Source organism: Scyliorhinus torazame, chromosome 15 (genome assembly GCF_047496885.1).
Source record: "Scyliorhinus torazame isolate Kashiwa2021f chromosome 15, sScyTor2.1, whole genome shotgun sequence".
Taxonomy (NCBI): Eukaryota; Metazoa; Chordata; class Chondrichthyes; order Carcharhiniformes; family Scyliorhinidae; genus Scyliorhinus; species Scyliorhinus torazame.
Genome location: NC_092721.1, coordinates 80,041,708 through 80,061,608, shown reverse-complemented (window position 1 = coordinate 80,061,608; position 19,901 = coordinate 80,041,708). Strand labels below are relative to the sequence as shown.

Genomic DNA, 19,901 nt, shown 5'->3' with positions numbered 1-19,901 from the left:
AATGAACATAACTTTATTTAAACGATTTACAAATCCTGCTCAAGGCAGCATGTCACTCCCAGTACAGTCCTTGCTGGGAGGACACAACACCACCAGGCCTTAGTTTATAGCGAGCCTCAGGTGGGTGGCCTCCACCCCCTATCTGGGAAGCTCATATTCCATGAGTCCCACAGGGAGATCCATAACGGTTTCATCTTGGGGGTTATGACAAATTTCATGGTCACCATTACTTGGACTACGTTTATATTCCAGATTGAATTTAAAATTGTACTAGCTGTCCTGGAGGGATTTGAACCCATATCCCCAGAGCATTAGCCTAGATTTCCAGATTACTACGATACCACTGTCTTTGAGTAAGGATTCCATTATCTTTTCTTACTACTGAAGTTAACCTAATTGCTTATTGTTCCTTGAAATTGTCCTTAAACAGTTTTCAAACATAGGAATCAGATTAGTTGTCTGCTAGACGTATGGCATTATTCCAGCTTCTAATGGTATTTTATATATAATAGTGCCTCTGCTAGCTCTTCCCTAACTCTGCCCCAATTTATTTTAACATGTGTGGACGGAATCCATCAGGCCAGGGATTTTATCCCCTCTTACTTTTGGGTAATTCACTATTGCACCCTTTCCTATCTTGTCGGGATCAGAGTTGCTGAAGACACTGCTAAATTGCCCATCTCTTTCTGAAATCTATAGTTCCTCTTGCGATGTCATACCTTCTACTTTAATATCAACAAATTTCAAGATTATGTCTTTTTGACCAAGTGTAAATCATATATCTACAACAAAAATAAAAGTAGAGCTTGCCTTGTTCCGTGGAATGCACTATTTCCAAGTCTTCTCTCATCAAATCAATACCCATTTACCTAAAATCTTTGGGGGGTTTTGCCCATCAACTAACTTTCAGTGTACTCATGTTCCCTTGTATGTAATACACATTTATTTTTCTGACAAGCTTAGTGAGACATCTGACTAAATACTCTGAAAATCCATACAAGTTTTGTTTTTTCAAAAAGCTAGTAAAATTTGCCAATGACTTGTCTTTAATTTTACCTTGAATCAAGGATTCTAAAGGGAGAAAAGTTTGACGTATTTGCTATCTTGTTTGCATAATGCTAGTTTGGACAAAAACTAGCCTCCTGCCGGCAACAGAAAAGTTGCACATCTGCAGAATCATTTTCTCTGCAATATTCCTTCAGGAAAGTACAATATAGAAACATTTGTTTTCACAATTTGAAAGCTACATGTGCTTCATGGTGCTCTGTAAATGCAAGTTATTGATGATTGCACTGCCCCATTATTACATCCACAACCTGAAAGTGGTTGTCCTTTGACTGAAGTCACCAAATAAATATTGAAAATTGTTCCATTGAGCTGTCTGATTTTTGCATGAGAACAGTATATAGCATACACTTCGATATTTTTTTAGACCATATTTGAAAATTTAAAACTTACTTTTTCTTTCTATTAAAACCATGTTTATATTTAGGGAAGGACACAAATTTGTCAGTTTCCATCTCTTGCTCTGTTTCAGTTGATTCTAAGGCAGAGAGTAAAATAGACAAATGTCAGAATCATCGGGAGAAATGTCAGAATCATCAAAAACTATGCAAATGTTTTAATCTCCAATATTGGTTGCAAACTTGTCAAACTTTCATTCATATGTTCATAAGATATAGGAGCCTAATTAGGCCATTCAGCCCATCGCGTCTGCTCCACCATTCTATCATGGCTGATATGTTCCTCATCCGCTACCTAAAATGCTACAGACCAAGAGCTGGATTGCAAAATCAGCCACAGCATCTCCTCCCTAGAACACATGACCTAGAAGCAGGAGTAGGCAATTTATACCTCCCGAGCCCAAACACCTTCAGTATGATCATTGCTGACCCCATCCTATCCTCAACTCCACTGTACTGTCCTTTCTCCATAACCCATTACCAATTAAAAATCTGTCCAACTCCTCCTTAAATTTACTCACTGTCCCTGCATCCACCACTCTGGTAGAGAATTCCACAGATTCACAACCCTTTGGGAGAAGTAGTTTTTCCTCAAATCGGTTTTAAATTTGCTATCTCTTAGTTTAAGATTCTGACCTCCCGTTTCAGAATGCCCCACAAGAGGAAGTATCAGCTCCATGTCTACTTTATCCATACCTTTTAGCATCTTGTATACCTCAATTAGATCTCCCCTCATTCTTTTAAACTCCAGAGTATAGGCCTAAACTTCAATATCTCCTCATACGACAAACCCCTCCTCTCTGGAATCAACCTAGTGAACCTTCTCTGAACTGCCTCCAATGAAACTACATCTTTCCTCAAATAAGGGGAGCAAAACTGTGCACAATACTCCAGGTGCAGTCTTACCAATGCCTTGTATAGTTGCAACACTTCCTTACCTTTATCCTCAATTTCTTTTGCTATAAATGCCAACATTCCATTTGCTTTCCTTATCATCTGCTGCACCTGCATGCCATTTTCTGTGACTCATGCAAGAGGACACCCAGATCCCTCTGCATCAGTGCACCCTGAAGTATCTCCCATTTAGATCTCCAGTCTTTGACCAAAATGCAAGACCTCACACCTATCCACGTTAAACTCCACCTGCCACATTTTGGCCCACTCTCCTAACTTATCTATGTCCATTTGTAAGGTTCTTATTTCCTCATTGCAACTTACTGTCCCACCTATTTTGCAACTTACTGTCCCATCTATTTTATGTCATCTGCAAATTTTGCTATAGAAACATATATGATGCTGGGTCAGAGGGGTTGACTCCCAATGGGTCAGAATGGAGGGGAGTTTGGGTAGGGGGTCGGAATTGAAGGCGCTAGCGACAGCGCCACTCCAGACGGCCCCGGGGAGATACTCAGGGAGTCCGGTAGTAATAGCTTTGTTTAGAATTCGGAGGCAGTTTCGACAGCACTGGGTTGGGGCAGGGTCAAGGGAAATAACGATTCGGGGGAAACCATAGATTTGAGCCAGGGAAGTGAGATGGAAATTTTCGGAGATGGGAGGAGAAAGGAATTAGGACACTAAAAGAGTTGTTTCTTGAGGGTCATTTTGCGGGATTGAAGGAGCTGGGAGCGAAGTATAGGCTGGAGCTGGGGGAAATATTTAGATACATGCAGGTTTGAGATTGTGCCAGAAAGGAGATAGAGCTTCCCAGTAGAGCCAGCTTCCACATTGCTGGAGGAGGTGCTGACGGCAGGGTGACTGGAGAAGGGGGTAGTATCGGCGGTTTACGGGGCTATTTTGGAGGAGGAGAAGGCGCCACTAGAAGGGATCAAGACAAAGTGGGAGGAAGAGTTGGGAGAGGGAATGGAGGAGGGGTTCTGGTGTGAGGTGCTCCGGAGGGTGAATGCCTCCACCTCGTGTGCGAGGTTGGGGCTGATACAGCTGAAGGTGGTGTATAGAGCGCACCTCACAAGGGAGAGGATGAGCTGGTTCTTTGAGTGGGTAGAAGGAGGGGGGGGGGGGGGGGCAAACCACGTTCATATGTTTTGGTCCTGTCCAAAGCTGGAGGATTACTGGAAGGAGCTGTTTAGGGTAATCTTTAAAGTGGTGCATGTGAAACTGGACCTGGGCTCTCGGGAGGCCATATTCGGTGTGTCGGACCAGCCGGGGTTGGAAACGAGCGCGGAGGCAGATAGTGCAGCCTTCACCTCGTTGATCGCCCAAAGACAGATCCTGTTAGGGTGGAGATCAACCACTCCACCCTGTGCCCTGGCGTGGCGGTGGGACGTGCTGGAATTCTTGACGCTTGAAAAGGTGAAATTTGAACTGAGCGGAAGGATGGAGGGATTCTACAATTCATGGGCATTATTCATTATGCACCTTTAAGAATTGGATCACATCGAACATTCAGGGGGTTGGGGAACTTTATGAGTACCATTTCCCTATTGATGCTGATTGTTCCACGTTCCACCCTTTCTATTATCTCTAAATTGCCCATTCCTATAGGAATGGTACTAGTGTCCTCCACCGTGAAAACTGGGGCAAAGTATTGATTTAGCATCTCTGCCATTTCTGTGTCCCCCATTACTAACTCACCAGTTTCATCTTCCAAGGGACCAACATTCACCTGAGTGAGTCTCTTCCCTTTTATGTACCTGTAAAAGCTTTTGCTATCCTTTTTGATATTCTGTGCTAGGTTTTTTTCATAATTTACCGTAGCTTTTTTAATTACTTTTTTAGTATCTCTTTGTTTATGTTTGAAAGTTTCCCAATCTTCCAGCTGCCACTAGCCTTTGCAATATGATATATCTTAGTTTTTGTCTTAATAATGTCCTTGACCTTGTTTAGCCAAGGATGTTTTTTATCCCTCTTCCCTGGGATATATTTTAGTTGTGAAAAAAGGAGTATCTCCTGAAACAACTGCCATTGCTCTTCAGCTGTCCTATCTTTTAGCCTTCCTGCCCAGTCTTATAAGGGCCAAATCTCTCCTCAAGCCTATGCAACTTCCTTTGTTTAATCCCAGAACACTAGTGTGGGATTCCACTTTCTCGCCCCCAAACTGAATCTTGAATTCTACCATACTATGGTCACTACTCCGTAGTGGATCCTCAACTATGAGGTCATTAATTAATCCCTCTTCATTACAAAATGCCAAATTGAGAGTAGCCGCCTCCCTGGTTGGTCCCCAACATGCTGTTCCAGGAAACAATCTTTAATGCGTTCAATGAACTCTGCCTCCAGGCTAACCTTGCCAATTTGATTCCCCCAGTCTACGTGCATATTAAAATCACCCATTTTTATTGCCATACCTTTCTTGCAAGCTCCCTGTATTTCCTGGTTTATACTGTGCCTCATTGTAGAACTACTGTTTGGGGACCTATAGATTACTCCTACCAAGGACTTCTTCCCTTTGTTATTTCTTATTTCTAACCAGACTGATTCGACATCTTGATCTCTGGTGCTTAGGTATCATTTCTCATTCCAGCACTGATCCCTTTCCTCACCAGCAGGGCTACGCCACCTCCTTTTCCTTTCACCCTATCTTTCCGAAATACTGCGTACCCTTGGATAATCAATTCCCAGACCTGGTCTCCCTGGAACCAGGTTTCAGTATTCCCCACCAAGTCTTAACCTTTTGTTTCTATTTACGGCGTTAGCTCATTAAGTTTGTTATGAATGTTTCTTGCATTTAGATATAAAGCTTTTAAATTTGTTTTGTTAGATTTCCTTACTCTTCTATAATTCCTTGGTGCATAAAGACATTCACCTGTTCTGTCTCTCACTTTTATTTTCTGGTAACCATCCGCCACATTGCTAACCTGCACTCTTACCTCCTTTAAATTGGGATTTCTAGTTTTTCCTACAACTGACCCCCCCCCCCCCCCCCCCCCCCCCCAAAACAAAGAAAACTATTTAGTTTAAAGCCCTATCTACACTCCTAGTTAGGTGATTTCCTCGGACTCTGGACCCAGCATGATTCAGATAAAGACTGTCCCTTCGGTACAGGTCCCCTCCTCTTCTCCAGTATTGGTGCCAATGTCCCACGAATTCAAACCCATTTCTCCCACACCAATCTTTGAGCCACGCATTTACCTCCTTAATCTTATTGACCCTGTGCCAATTAGCTTGTGGCTCCGGTAGTAATCCAGAGATTATTACCTTTTTGGTTCGGCTTTTTAATTTAGCCCCTAGCTGTTCATACCCGCTTAGCAGAACCTCTATCCTTGTTCTACTTGCAGAACCTCTATCCTTGTTCTACTTATGTCATTAGTACCAACATGGACCAACGGGATCATTACCCTCCCACTCTAAGTATCTTTGCAGCCCAGATGAGATATCCTGAACCCGAGCACCAGGTAGGCAACACAACCTTCGGGATACTTGATCCTGGTCACAAGAGAACAGTTTCAATGCTCCTAACTATACTATCCCCTATACGACATTTCTTTTTTCTCCCCCCACTTGAATGGCTCCCTGTAGCCTGGTGCTGTGGTCAGTTTGCTCATCCTCCCTGCAGTCTCCAGTCCTGTCCACACAGGGATCAAGAATCTCAAACCTGTTGGACAGGGATAAAGGCTGAGGCTCCTGCAACCCTACCACTTGGATGCCTCTACCTGCTTTACTTGCAGTCAGATCTTCCTGTCCCTGACCACTGGCCGAATTTAAGTTAGTTAGTTATTCTAAGAGGTGCAACTGCCTCCTGGAATACAGTGTCCAGGTACCTCTCCCCTTCCCGGATGTGTCAGTGTCCGAAGCTCAGACTGCAGCTCATCAACTGAGCCACAGTTCATCAAGCAACCAACAATTACGACAGACGTGTTCACTGGGGTCCACCAGCTCCCACTTCATGCAGGAACACATCACCTGACTCTCCATGTCTATATTATTTAACTTGTTTTTAATTTGGTTTTTAAACCTTAATTATTTTATAAACTTTAAAAAAAAATCTCTCATCACCTCTGTCTGAAAGCAAGTTATAAATAGGAATACAGTGAGTTGTAACACAGTTTCTCTATTGGCCAATCAAATCACGTCTTTCCTGTGATGCCCTTTCATTCCAACATTACCTTTAATTACATCTTTCCACATTCCAGCCTTCTTTGGATTCTTCATCCTTTTACGAAAATGCTAAAAATAAACAAAAATAAACAAACATTTCATTTTTATACTGATAGACTAGTAAAATAAATTAATTTATGAGCACTATTTGCCAAAAAAGGGTGCTGCTTTCATTTTGGAAAAACATGATAACGGGATAATCTGATATAAAGTACAAATTTCACATGTACCATTGTGTTACATAGAATCATAGAATTTAGTGCAGGAGGAGGCCATTTGGCCCATCGAATCGGTACCGGCTCTTGGAAAGAGCACCCCACTTAAGCCCACACACCCGTGGCCCAGTAACCCCACCTAACCTAACCTAAGGGCAATTTAGCATGGTCAATCCACCTAACCTGCACATCTTAGGACTGAGGGAGGAAACCGGAGCACCCAGAAGAAACCCACCCAGACAGGGGGAGAACGTGTTGACTCCGCACAGACAGTGACCCAAGCCGGGAATCGAACCTGGGACCCTGGAGCTGTGAAGCAACTATGCTAACCACTGTGCTACCATGCTGCCCTATAACCTTTTATTGTCACAAGTATGAAGTTACTGTGAAAAGCCCGTCGCCACATTCCAGCGCCTTTTCGGGTAAGCGGGTACGGGAATTGCTGGCCTTGTTCTGCATCACAAAGCTGTCTAGCCCAGTGAGCTAAACCACATGGCAGAACAGTATTATATATACACACTAATATATTGGCACTGAGTCACAGCATTGTATTTCAAAATGCATTGAACACATTTGTGGCTAGTTTGTTTTGTCATTGGTTGAATCTAATGTAAAAATGCCGCTGTGTATCCGCAGCTCCCGGCTACACTTGAAAAAGGTGCTGTAATAGGATGGTTATGTTCAAATGCCATGTAAAATTGGCATCATCCGAGCCAGTCATCTTACAGCACATATAAAGGCATCCAATGATTATACAATATACAATTATAATGACAAGTATTATCAATCCAAGCATCAGGTAAAACCCCATGACCGAGCTATGAGAGCTTGAGCTGAATCCTACTGTAGGATTTATCTCCCCCTTCTAGTCATACTGACTAGCAGCTATCCTCGATCCTTATCATGTGTGTACATGTCGTGATTTGTAAATTGTGCACGGAAATCAACTGTACATTCATCCACCCCGCAGACCAGTGGCGATCGACTCTTTGTATTGTTCTTGCTTCAAGTCCAATCACCGTGAACCATAGCTGTCGCTACTCAGGAAGGTAACACAATAGCTATATCCGTGTGTTCCACTACCTCCAAGGCATCTGATTACCTTGGGGTAGCAGCACCGTAAAAGCTTCCTCATGTCCCTTAGAAACAGCACACAACTCAGTCCATCAGCGACCAAAAATGTTTTCATCCCTCACTGGTATTATTTTTTTTTGTAGGAAGTGCTGTGCGTTTCACATTTGGAATGGTAAATTATAATATCATGTACTATCCACCGACTCATCTTGCTTTATGAACTGCAGAAGCTTCAATCAATCCTGTTTTTATTCCTGACTTCCTCACACCAATGTCTAACATTGTACTGAACCATGTAGTCTGCCAGCCCCGGTTTACATGAGACAATACTCAAGTTTTCTTCAAATCCCCTTTGTCCGTTATCATTTTTCTTACAGCATGGAGTGTATACTTGCCATTATTTGTTTGTTTGTTTTTCTACTTTGCAATAACACCACTTGCACATTCAATACAGTCAACTTTTGGGGTTACAACCCAATTGAATCCATACATAACAGTCCCTAACAACTTACAGGACATTTCGTCCGTAATAACTATTACTCTCCAATGCAATATTGTTTGCTGCTTGGTTACAAATTTCCCGCCGTGGCATCAAGCTGCCAAACATTTTGCAATGTCCGAAAACTTTTGTTCAGCCCTTGATCAATTTCCTGTCAATGTTTGATAGATGTTGGAGTACTATGATTAACAAGCGCCATACCATATCTATTTGCATACAAATCAAATTTAATGCTCAAATCGTCCTCTTCATGTCTCTCCTCTAATGGCCCAGATGTTGCTACAGCTGTTTTTAACTGGTCCAACCGCCTCTTCGGCAGGAGCTAGGGAATGTGGATTGGGAGCAGCTGCTTAAGGGTAAATCCACATTTGAAATGTGGGAGTCTTTGAGGAAAGGTTGATTAGAGTGCAGGACAGACATGTACCTGAGAAAATCAGGGATAGAAATGGCAAGATTAGTGAACCATGGATGACGGGTGGAATTGTGAGACTAGCCAAGATGAAAAAGGAAGCATACATAAGATCTAGGCGACTTAAAACTGATGACGCTTTGGAGCAATATCGAGAAAGTAGGACAAATCAAGAGATATGGACAGGGTGGATAGCAACAAACTTTTTCCAAGAGTGGGGGTGTCAATTACAAGGTGTCACGATTTCCAGGCGAGAGGGGGAAAGTTTAAGGGAGATGTGAGTGGAAAGTTTTTACGCAGAGGGTGGTGGGTGCCTGGAACACTTTGCCAGCGGAGGTGGTAGAGGCGGGCACGATAGCATAATTTAAGATGAATCGTGACAGATATATAAACAGCGGGGAACAGAAGGAAGTAGATCCTTGGAAAATAGGTGACAGATTTAGATAAAGGATCTGGATCGGCGCAGGCTGGGAGGGCCGAAGGGCCTGTTCCTGTGCTATAATTCTCTTTGTTCTTCACTGGTCCACCTAAAATCCCCTTTTAAAAGTTTCATAAATAGGTCTAGCAGAAAGACCAAAGTCTTCCACTACTGGTCTCAAATACCCCCAAAATTCCCATGATTTGCTTACCCCCGTTTCGTGAAACAGGCACTGCAATTCTAGCAGCTTTCTCTCTCATCCCAACACTGGCTTCCCCACCTGCCCTTGACACCGACTACCCTCCTGCCAATCTGGCATTTCTTTAACCCTATCTTTAACCCTGCTGCATTAACTGTTCTAATAATTTTGGTCACTCTTTCAACGTGTCCCCTGATCATCATCTCCAATTACTTCGTGGATTTATTAAATACCGTTTATCCTTCTCTTTTTTTCTTTTTGTAACCTTATTTAATGCTTTATAATTCGTTACCATTCTAAGTGTACCAACATGCTTGCTAACTACCTGAAGTGGGCTATTCGTCGATGCATATGTGACTTCTTGAATGATTCCGTGCTATTCTAACTCTTTGATCATCTCCAGCTCGCATTTGGCACCTTGGGTCAAGGGCTATTTCTTTTACTGCCTGTATCATCTCCCTGGATTGTGTGCTGATTAACCCTGTCATTCTTTCTATTGCTAGGTTTGCTTTCCTTATTTCCTTTACATTATCAATTGGTTTTAATATCTTAATTTTTATTAATCTTACCCTGCCATCAGATTCTCATTTCCTGATACTGCAAGTAATACTCCTAATCTAAGCTCCGGTCCCATATCTTTATTCCCTAAAGCTCTGCCTGCAATGTAGTTAAATTCTAAACTACATTTCTTCTGCTAGTGCCTTTCTTGCAACACAGCAGGCACTAAGACCCAGTGGAGCTGTGCCATATCACTTCCACGGACTACCTCCTAATACTGGCCTCATTGGTCCCCATGTTTCTAGCCCCTTACTGCCACAATGCCCCTCTCCACTATCCCAATATAACGCGAGGGCATGTTTTAATTAATTTTTTCTGGAAAGCGATATCCTGCTACAGTCCCCATTCTACCTGCTCTCAGGACGGCCTACCCCCCTGGGGTCAGTGCTTGCAGCGTCCCCTCAAGTTCTGAGTGCTTATACACCAAGGCCCTACAGTAGTCGAATAGTCCCCAGTACTTGCCTAACCCCTCTTACGGTCTGGGGTTTGGGCATCTCTAAAATGGCTTTCTTCATTTCTACTGGGATCTTCCTTTCCCCCGTGTAATCTTAAAATAAAGTTAAAAATCCAAAGTCTTTGCCATATGAAAATCCCTGAATCTTAAATTTGATGTGTAGTGAGTTTACAGAGAAAATATTGAAATCTCTACAAATTTGGAACACAGAACAAAATATTTTAAATGTAGGTACATCATGGCTGCCTCTAATAAAGGAGCACATGGCCTCAATTCACCGAATGCCTAGTCTTCGCATTTCAATTTCAGATTCCTTTGTTCTCGGATTCTTTTTTAACCAACCAAGACTATGCAGAGTTCAACCAATCATTTACAAATCCCAATTTATACATTTTGATTTTGCTTTTTGTTTACTTCCTGAGAATTGTGTTCTAAATAACTTCCACAATGTTAATCATTATTACTGATTTTCTAAAGAACTTTCAAATACTTACCCCATTTTAAATCTCAATTTAACTGCCCCTGTATACCACCTAATTGATGTGCAACTTCGTTTTGCAAAACACAACATTTTAAAACTAGGAATACCAGAGGAAGTTCACAAATTTTTATTAAACACACACTCATTCATCCACCGAGATCTCCACTCAAACAAAAGGAATTCAAATCATTATACTTTCATTCATTTCAACCAACTAGACAATAAACTTTGAATTTGCACGTTTTTTCCTTCTTCAAAACTGTAAATAAAGTTAACATTCCTTAAATCTTCTCTTTTCCAATACGGTTCTGAATTTTCCAAGTCTCGGGTTCCCCCTAGTGGCCATTCATCTCCCAACTTTTTCACTCATAAGACATATCTCCCCCTAACAAAATCCAACTTTAATCAATTCTAATTGTACGGCGTTGAATTGTCTCCAGAACATTCCCTCAGTGGTCTTAACTGAATTGTCTGTAACATTTCCTCAACCCATTAAAAAAGCTTAACCGAATTAAAGTGTAATTCAATACAACCGATTTTAATTTTCAACATGCAAAATGAATTCCGAGGCACATTCCCTCAGCCCTAGCAGAATTGTCCCCTCGAATTCACTCAGTTAAATAGCCCTCAATCGTACTTGTATCAATTGAAATTAGTTTTCTAATCCGCCAGACTGACCTTTGATTTCGTCGAGACGACCTTACCTGACCATGTGCGAGTGATTAAACTTCATCAGACTATGAGACAGAGGAAAACCGACATGGGCCCATTTCCCCTCTCTCTGTCTGAGATCAGTTTTAATTCTAATTTCGCAGATGACCGGTGGTCGCCTGTAGAAATCCCTCTGCTGCCACCAAATGATGAAAGGAGTTCTTTCTGTCCCGTCTGGTCTCAATCAAAAGGCTGAGTTCGGATTTAGAAATTCCTTTAGTTTATTTCAAATAGCTTGCAAGCTTACACTCCCTCTGATGAAGGCAGGAGACCCATGTCTCTTGAAACTTCCAGAGCGAGTGAGACAAAAGGAGGCAACACATGTGGTCTTTAGTTTACATTCATGCAGAATCAAGTTCCACATATTTCCGATAGGCCCTTTCCTTGACCTGGTCATATAATCTAACTGCCACGGATTCTGATAGGTTCATTACACATTCCTTTCCTTCCTCTGGGCCTCTGCCTCCCAGCATCCTTTGTGCAAAGAACCAGTCCCAATAGCCACCCCTCCCCCTCTCGCCATGCTTTGCCCATCTCTTTGTTCACTCCCTGCAACCCAAATTCATGTCCATAATGCACTATTCTAACTGGTCATCCCAGTCTAATGCTCTTGTCTTTAGTTCAATTCCTCAGAAGGACACCCTGCTCCCTTGCCTCATACCAGCAGTGGGCCCAGCATCCCAGGAAACATTGTAAAATTCCACTGGGTAGCCATCCAGTCCCGGGGCCTTGCCCGGCTGCATGGCCCCCAATCCCGTCACTACTTCTACAATCAAGGCTCCCAACCCCTCCACCAACCCTTCCTCCACCCTCGGAAACTCCAACCCTTCAGACTATAAAACTCCTTGAACACCCCATTCATCCCGATGGGTCCAAGACCGTGTTCCCCCCTCTGTCCTTCACTCTTCCCATCTCCCTCAGGTGTGTCTCTTTTAACATTGCCACGTCGGCCTTCGCCACGTCGGCCTTCAACCTTTTCAAATACGCGAATACACAAGTCCTCTTGATCAGCCCTTTGTCTCCCAACGCAATAAAACAACCCCAACCCCCCATATCAAAGTCTGGTCGGCCCCCACTGTGCTGCCGTGAGCTAGTCCGCCCAGCTAGCCCGGTCGGCCCCTCCCATGGCACCAAGCATCCTACCCCTATTGTTTTCCCTTCTCCCCCCACCCCCCCCCCCCCCCGCTCAAACATACATATGCAAAAGATAACAATCCACAACAAACACAAATGAAAATTCCACCCAGCCTCCCCCACAAGAACAAAGTTAACCCGCATACAAAACTGAGCAATGGCCCAAAGATTGGTACAAATCACTACTTACACAGCCTAAAAAGAAAAGAACATTTTAGCCAGATAGTCACAGAATTACTCACCCCCAAGTTCAATGTCCTCCATCACCTGCCAGTCCTTTGTCCTTAACAAAGTTCATTGCCTCATCCGGCAATCCAAAATACAGTTCTTGACCCACTAAGTGACCCACAAAGGAGCTGGGTACAACATGCCGAACTTCACCCCCTTCTTGAAGAGAGCCGTTTTAACTTGGTTGAAGCTCGCCCTTCTTTTGGCCAATTCCGCATCAAAGTCCCGGTAAATGCGCAGCTCGTTATTTTCCCCATTTACAGCTCCTCGTCTGTCTGGCCCACCTCAAGATCTGTTACTTATCCAGGAACCGGTGCATTCGTACCACCATCGCCCTCGGCGGCTCATTTATCCGCAGTTTCCTCGCAAGGGCCCACTTCCAAGGGTCACGAAAACGCACCTTAGCCCAGCAGCTTCTCGAACATAGGCACCACATATGCTCCTGCGTCCTCTCCCTCGATGCCCTCAGGGAGGCCAACGATTCTCAAATTCTGCTTGCACGACCTTTTCTCCAGAACCTCCAACTTCGCCTGCAGATTTTTATGGTGGTCCCTCATCAGATCCATCTCTGCCACCATCGCGGTTAGCTGGTCCTCGTGCTCAGCCACTGTCTCTTCCACCTTCTGGATCGCCTGTCCCTGGGCTTCCAATCTTTGCTCCACCCGGTCAACCCAGTCTTAATCAGGTCCAGGTATTCATGTCTTTGCTTGGCGAAGCTCTCCTGAAGGAATTTCACCAGCTGCTCCATTGACCACTGGGCCGGCAATCCCAATCCCTGAGCCTCCGCCATGTCTTCCTAGGCTGCAGGCTCCACTCCCTTCTTTGCCCAACCATCCCTCCTATGCAGACCACTTCTGGTCCATGACTCCATAAACTGGTGGGGGATTCCTCTCCTCTACCTCACCAGTCTCCAATTTTACCGATCAAATCCCCCATAAGTAGGGGAAAAAGGTCCTCTCACTCCGTGGCCACAATCAGAGGTCAGCCATTTTGTTTTATTACTACAACCCTGGTGTGTCTTATATTTTATTCTGTACCCCAGATTCGCCGTCTAACATTTCCAATCCCAGACAAGCACCCTGAGCGAGTGCATGGTCATTTCTAGCCCCACAAACCGCAGAGTTCAAACATAAGTGACTTAACCAATAATGTGTTTTTTCGGAGGTCATTAATCCCTGACTGCTCCAATACGATAATCACCAAACTTATAAATAAATTGATAATAATCTTTATTGTCACAAGTATTGTCTGCAATGAAGTTACTGTGAAAAGCCCCCAGTCGCCACATTCCAGCACCTGTTTGGGTACACAGAGGGAGAATTCAGAATGTCCAAATTACCGAACAGCACGTTTTTGGGACTTGTGGGAGGAAACCGGAGCACCCGGAGGAAACCCATGCAGACATGCGGAGAACGTGAAAACTCCACACAGGCACTGACCCAAGCCGGGAACCAAACCTGGGACTGAGGAGCTGTGAAGCTTTTCTAAAACTCTTGCCTTTCTCCTGCTCCGAACCACCTCCATTCATAACACTCCTGTGAAAACTATATATTTATTGGCGTGCTCACTATTTATTTATTGGCTCCAGGTTAAGAAAGCTTATATGTTAAAATTCTAATCCTCATCTTCAAATTCCTTCATGACCTCGTCCTTTCCTAACTCTGCAATCTCCTCCACGTCATACATGTGCTCACCAATTCTGGGCACTTCAGAATCTCTAATTTTAATCAATGCACCACCGGCGACTGGGCCTTCAGCTGCCAGGACCCCCAAATTCTAGAGTTCCATCCCTAAACAACTCTTCCCTCTTAAAATGTTCATCAAAAATTACTCGACTATTGCCCAACTACCTCCCGGTATCAAATTCTGTTTAATAATGCTCCTGCAAAGTGTCTTGGGACTTCCTTCTACTCCAAAGGTGATTTATAAATACTTTGCTGTTTCTTAGCTTCCTATACCTCATCCTCCATTCTTCATCTTCACCTCCTACTGCTGCAGCATCCACTTTATACCTAACCGTACAACTCTCCCCTCCCCTTTTTCCTCTTTACCATGTGCTTTCTCTCCTCCTCTCTTCATTGCCCTGTTTAATTGTACTAAGATATTTTGATGGAGGTTTGGCTGTGTTCAGCATATTTGCCAAGTGGGGATGGGTGGTATGCAATGAGGGTGAAGAAGGTTGCTGGAATTTTTTTTTTTTTTTTTTATAAAGTTGATCATGAGGCAAGTAGAATGAAGCTTGGCTCAGAGCCTCCTGGACTTGCATTACTTTGTTGAAACAGGTGCACAGAAGGGGAAAATTCTCCTGTCCGAGGATATTTTCCAGTCATATTTCATTTTTCGAGGTTTGTATACCTTGGACGGAGCTTTCTTCATTCACAGTCAGCTGCTTGTTCCATACTGTCACCTGCCATTGCAGTTCGGGTATGTGTCAGGTATAGCAAGCCATATTTTTATGACTTAATACTTCTCTGGCATGCTTGTGTGGTTTGCTCACCTAATGTCTTTTTACCTTTTACAGTTTTACTGGGAGGTTTATATCCCTCTTTTTAAGATGTGTGTTCCACAACGTGCAGATTAAAATATTCATCAAAGGCTTTCAATATTTCATTGAAGTTGGTTGAGAAATCACTATATTAGATTGCTTCATCCACACGTTCACCAAAATAGCATAAAAAGGAACTAATCTGGACTTTTTCTGACATTCTACTTCGACCTGATGTACTCCCAAGCGGGCAGAAGGATGCCAGTACTCAAGATCATAAAGACCAGAAGACGTAGTCTTCATGGACTTCAAAGACAGATCCGGGAAGTACATTAACCGCTCCGGTGCTGATGTCAGCGCCGATGAAGGAGGCAACATTTTTCAGATAACAATGCTTTAGTCATGTCTCCTGTTTCTCGGGCCCCTGCCATGCACTAATGAACTTTACTTACTTTTGCAAGCACAACTGGAAAGCAGCCGAGGGAGTCCACAAGTCCAGCCCCGACAGCAGCAGAGGAGTGATTCACAAACTTCAAAGTAGAAGAGCATCACAGCACTCACCCACAACTGCACCAACTCACTGACACCTAGGTGGAATTTAGTTCTAGGGTAGCCTTGGGGTCAACAGCTGGTGAGCACGTCACTTTCAGATCCAGTCGGCTGAGGCAGGGACATCTCAGGGTGTCAGCACTTGGAGGATTGCTAGAGGCCAGGAATCTGCTGAATCTCAGTCAGATGATGATCCTCCGCACTTGCTCATGGCGCAGTTCCTGGTGCTCCAGCTTCAAATGAGAAAATTAGGACAGGAAGTTGGGTAACCCCTCAAATTGAAAGGCTGCATGGAGGAGTCCATCTACCTTATGTCTGAGGTGTTGTGCTGACACTGCAAGGCAATGAGGTAATCGCAGCAAGGGTGGTGGCTGCCAGAGACCTTGGTGCACAGCCTTTGTTCTGAAGTGCTGCAGGACATGCACTCCATGATGCAAGCATTTGCTGGGATCCATTAGTGTCAATGCCAAAGGACAGCAGGGCATTTGAGCGTTCACTCCAGCTACTCCGCTATGCCAAGGAGGAAGCAAGGGGTGCCTTGGGCACCCATCAGAGAAGAATCGGCTGGTGCACACCCGGAGGCCATCCAGCCAGATGACAAGGGAGTGTTATGCCCATCCGAATCCCCGCTTCCTCTTACCTTGTCAGCTCCAGCACCAGAGGCCAAGGAGTGTGGCACTGCCACACAGCAGGACCTCAAAAGCAGGTCGGAGCTCCTAGGTCTCTGACCTCCAAGGAATGCCCACCAAGGTCATCACAACAAGGACAACAAGGCATAACAGACAGTAGGTTGTCTCCATCTCTGGCTGTGGATGATGGGGATGCACCAAGATGTAGCAGCAGGATCAGAAAGGTTAAGCAGCTCTGGTTGCACAGGGTGGGCACGGGTATTAAGCATTTGAATGTAATGCTCACCTCTGTAAATAAACTCCCACTAATTGCACCCTTCCTATGGTTCCTTGTTCTGATGAGCTATGTTCCTGTAAACCCGACCTAAAAACCTGATTTCTGCGCAAGATAAAAGGAGGGTTCTCAGTCCAGGGCTTCCTCCATGTGCTTTGTGCAAGGTTTCCAGCACATTGGTGCTATCCTATCCATTCAGTGACAGAACACAGCAGTAATGCCTGCATCTCATTGGGAATGAGGATGTCTCCCACAATGTAGTGCCACTCATTCCAGTCGTTGTCCATTGTTCTCTTTGCACCTTTTGAGGTGCCCCCCCATCCCATCCCATCCACTTCGGTCTCCAGAAATATTGAACATCAAGGGTGCAGCTCAAAAAGGATGCCGTAGGATCAGGAGAGGTGAAGCTTTTCCCGCTGCATCACCATATGACCCTAGTCATTGAGAGCAAGCGAGTGGACAGACAGGAGTCAGGCATTCACAGAAGCTCTGCGAGCTCTGTCCCCACTGTAAGTTAACAATATCCTTTGGAATTTAGGGACTATGGGCAGCATCCCCATCACAGGAACCTTGTCATGGAGATTGTGTGCTGTAGGTCAGATGGGACAGTAATGCACACAGTTGTCATGTGAAGATAAGTGAGACGTCCTCAGTGGATGTCCTCATCACCCTCCATGAATTTAGTAGTACTGAGCCCGCCCCAAGCTTGTCTGCTCATCGGGACTATTACTATTGCCTCACAGCTGACTTCTTTCTCTCGACGGCCTCCTCTTCAGAGGAAATGTGCCTCTCCCAATTTCTCCTCAGGCAGTTCCTCCCTCCATTGCAGCACCAAGTTATGTGCTCCAAGTTATGTAGAGCGCAGCAGGGAGTTGAATAGTGCAATTGTAACTAGAGGACTGTTTGCAGTTTTGGTCTCGTTAAGGAAGGATATACTTGGATTAGAAGCAGTTCAAGAATGTCCACTTGACTGATTCCAGGATGAAGGGGTTATTTTATGAAGAAAAGTTTGAGTAGATTAAGCCTGTACTCATTGTTTTTAGAAGAATGAGGCATGGTGGCACAGTGGTTACCACTGCGACCTCACGGCGTCAAGGACATGGGCTCGATCCTGGCCCCAGGTCACTGTCTTGTGTGTAGTTTGCACATTCTCCCAGTGTCTGCATGGGTCTCACCCTCACAACCCAAAAATGTGCAGGGTAGGTGGATTGGCTATAGGGATTCTACAGTTCTATGTGTTAGGTAGATGTTTTAGTCAAAGATTAGGGTTATGGGGTGCAGACAGGAATGTGGAGCTTAGACCACAACCAGAACTGCCATGATCTTACTGAAAGGCTGAATAGCTTATTCTTCATCTGAGGTCCTATGTTGCGTTGAAGCCTTTGTGATTAGAAGTGGCTGCATGGATATACAAATTGGAAAGAGACAAAACACCAAAGATAAGAGTGCAATGGTGATGGGTATTTTTTTTAAGACTGGATGGAAAGGTGTTGTGTTTCTCCTACCAAGCCTCAGAAGGACAGTGAGATGACATGGGTTCACAGCTCTGGAATGTGCTGGCCAAGAAATCTTCTGGACAACCTGCAGTACATCAGTCATATGCCACTGTTCCGTTCCCTGCAATATTTATTTCCCCACCTTGTTCACCTTATAGCTCGGTCTCTGGAATGGTGATTAGATTGAAATCATTTACCTCTATTGATGCCACAACTTCAGCTGTAGCTATTTGGATGCACAGAACATGAGTATTGCCGAAAAAATAAATTTTGTTGAAGTTGTCATCCTGTCAATCAGAACCCACTTAATGACCAATCAACATCTCTTCTCAGGACGATACAGTTGCTGCTTCATCTGACATTGGTATTATCGCCAAGCATTGTTTGAAATTTTGACGGTATTACGATCGCAGGACAGACCCGACATTTGCTAGGATACTAGACAGGAACGCCAATATTTAAAACATTTTTATAAAACTGCAAGGAAAGGACACTTCTCTTCAGAAGTGATTCTATGCAGAAATAGGGATACGGTATCAGAACAAACTTTATTAACAGTATAAAACCAACTTATCACAGAAATAAAATTTACAAATACCATTTCAACAATATTTACTAATAAAACGACTTTATAACTTCTGATACCTCCTTTACCCCCAATCAAGCAAATCCCACCACAGTTCAAAAACACTTTAAATAAAGTTAGCAAACAAGGTATCTTGCCAATCTTTGGATAGAGATATCTTTTAAGATACTGCTTGAAGGGAGAGAGGGAGATCTCTCAGACTAATAATGCTGAATCTCTGGCAGCCTTCTGTAGAATCTATTCAGATGATAGCCAACACTAAACACAAACTCTGGCTCCTCCCATTAATTATATTATCCTCATTCCACTCAAATCCCATTACCTATTTGTTTAAGTTTAAACACGGTGGGTGTGATTTAACGCAAAGTTTTAAAGTTGTCATCTGTGGCGGGTTTTTTTTTTTTGCAGATACCAAATACATGATTTTATTACACAGTTCAGAAATGATTTTTAAAAAACACATTACATCTTACTTATATTGATATATCAATACAAAAAAAAAGTAGACTTCAAAAAGCATTAAATTATAATTGCATCGCCGTACAGCAGGCTGGGTCACAAGTCAATCAAGTTAAATTTAAAATTGATAAAGTTCATCCAGATAAATTAGGTTGGCATAATTACAATTCATTTCATGATCTGTGGCAGGTTTTGATGGAGATTCATCAGCAGGTTCCCACCACTATCTAACGATACTTAGTCACTTTTTTGTGCCCTGGAGAGTTTCCATCGGTTTAACCCACCCTAAGAAATGTTTTCATCACGGAGGATCTGAACTCAGATCGGGCTGCCATTTTGAAAAGGTGTCCGGATCCCAGTGAGCTTGTGGGTCCTCCACACCCCCCACTCATGGGCAATGTTCCCCCCTGCACCCCCCACAGACAGTACCCCATCCCCAAGTGAAGACAACTTCCTATGGAGTCCGAGGGTCCTCACTCTTCATGGCCACTGCCCCAGGTCCCTTCTTACCCGTCCTGCACCCCA

At 43.8% G+C, this 19,901-nt stretch overlaps 1 protein-coding gene across 2 annotated transcripts in view; it reads right to left on the bottom strand.

Annotated features, from left to right (window-relative positions):
- Nucleotides 1-19,901, bottom strand: part of LOC140391637 (uncharacterized) — a 108,860-nt gene that overhangs the window by 87,672 nt on the left and 1,287 nt on the right. Inside the window, exons 1-3 of one of the 2 annotated variants that reach the window (XM_072476324.1) lie at nt 11,504-11,857; nt 6,527-6,587; nt 1,459-1,543 (exon numbers count right to left, since the gene is read on the bottom strand). In XM_072476324.1, the coding sequence (XP_072332425.1) occupies nt 1,459-1,543; nt 6,527-6,572 (131 nt within the window). In that variant the 5' untranslated portion in view covers nt 6,573-6,587; nt 11,504-11,857. Of the gene's footprint in view, nt 1-1,458; nt 1,544-6,526; nt 6,588-11,503; nt 11,858-19,901 lie in introns of those variants that run through there. The other variant, XM_072476322.1, reaches the window with a different exon arrangement.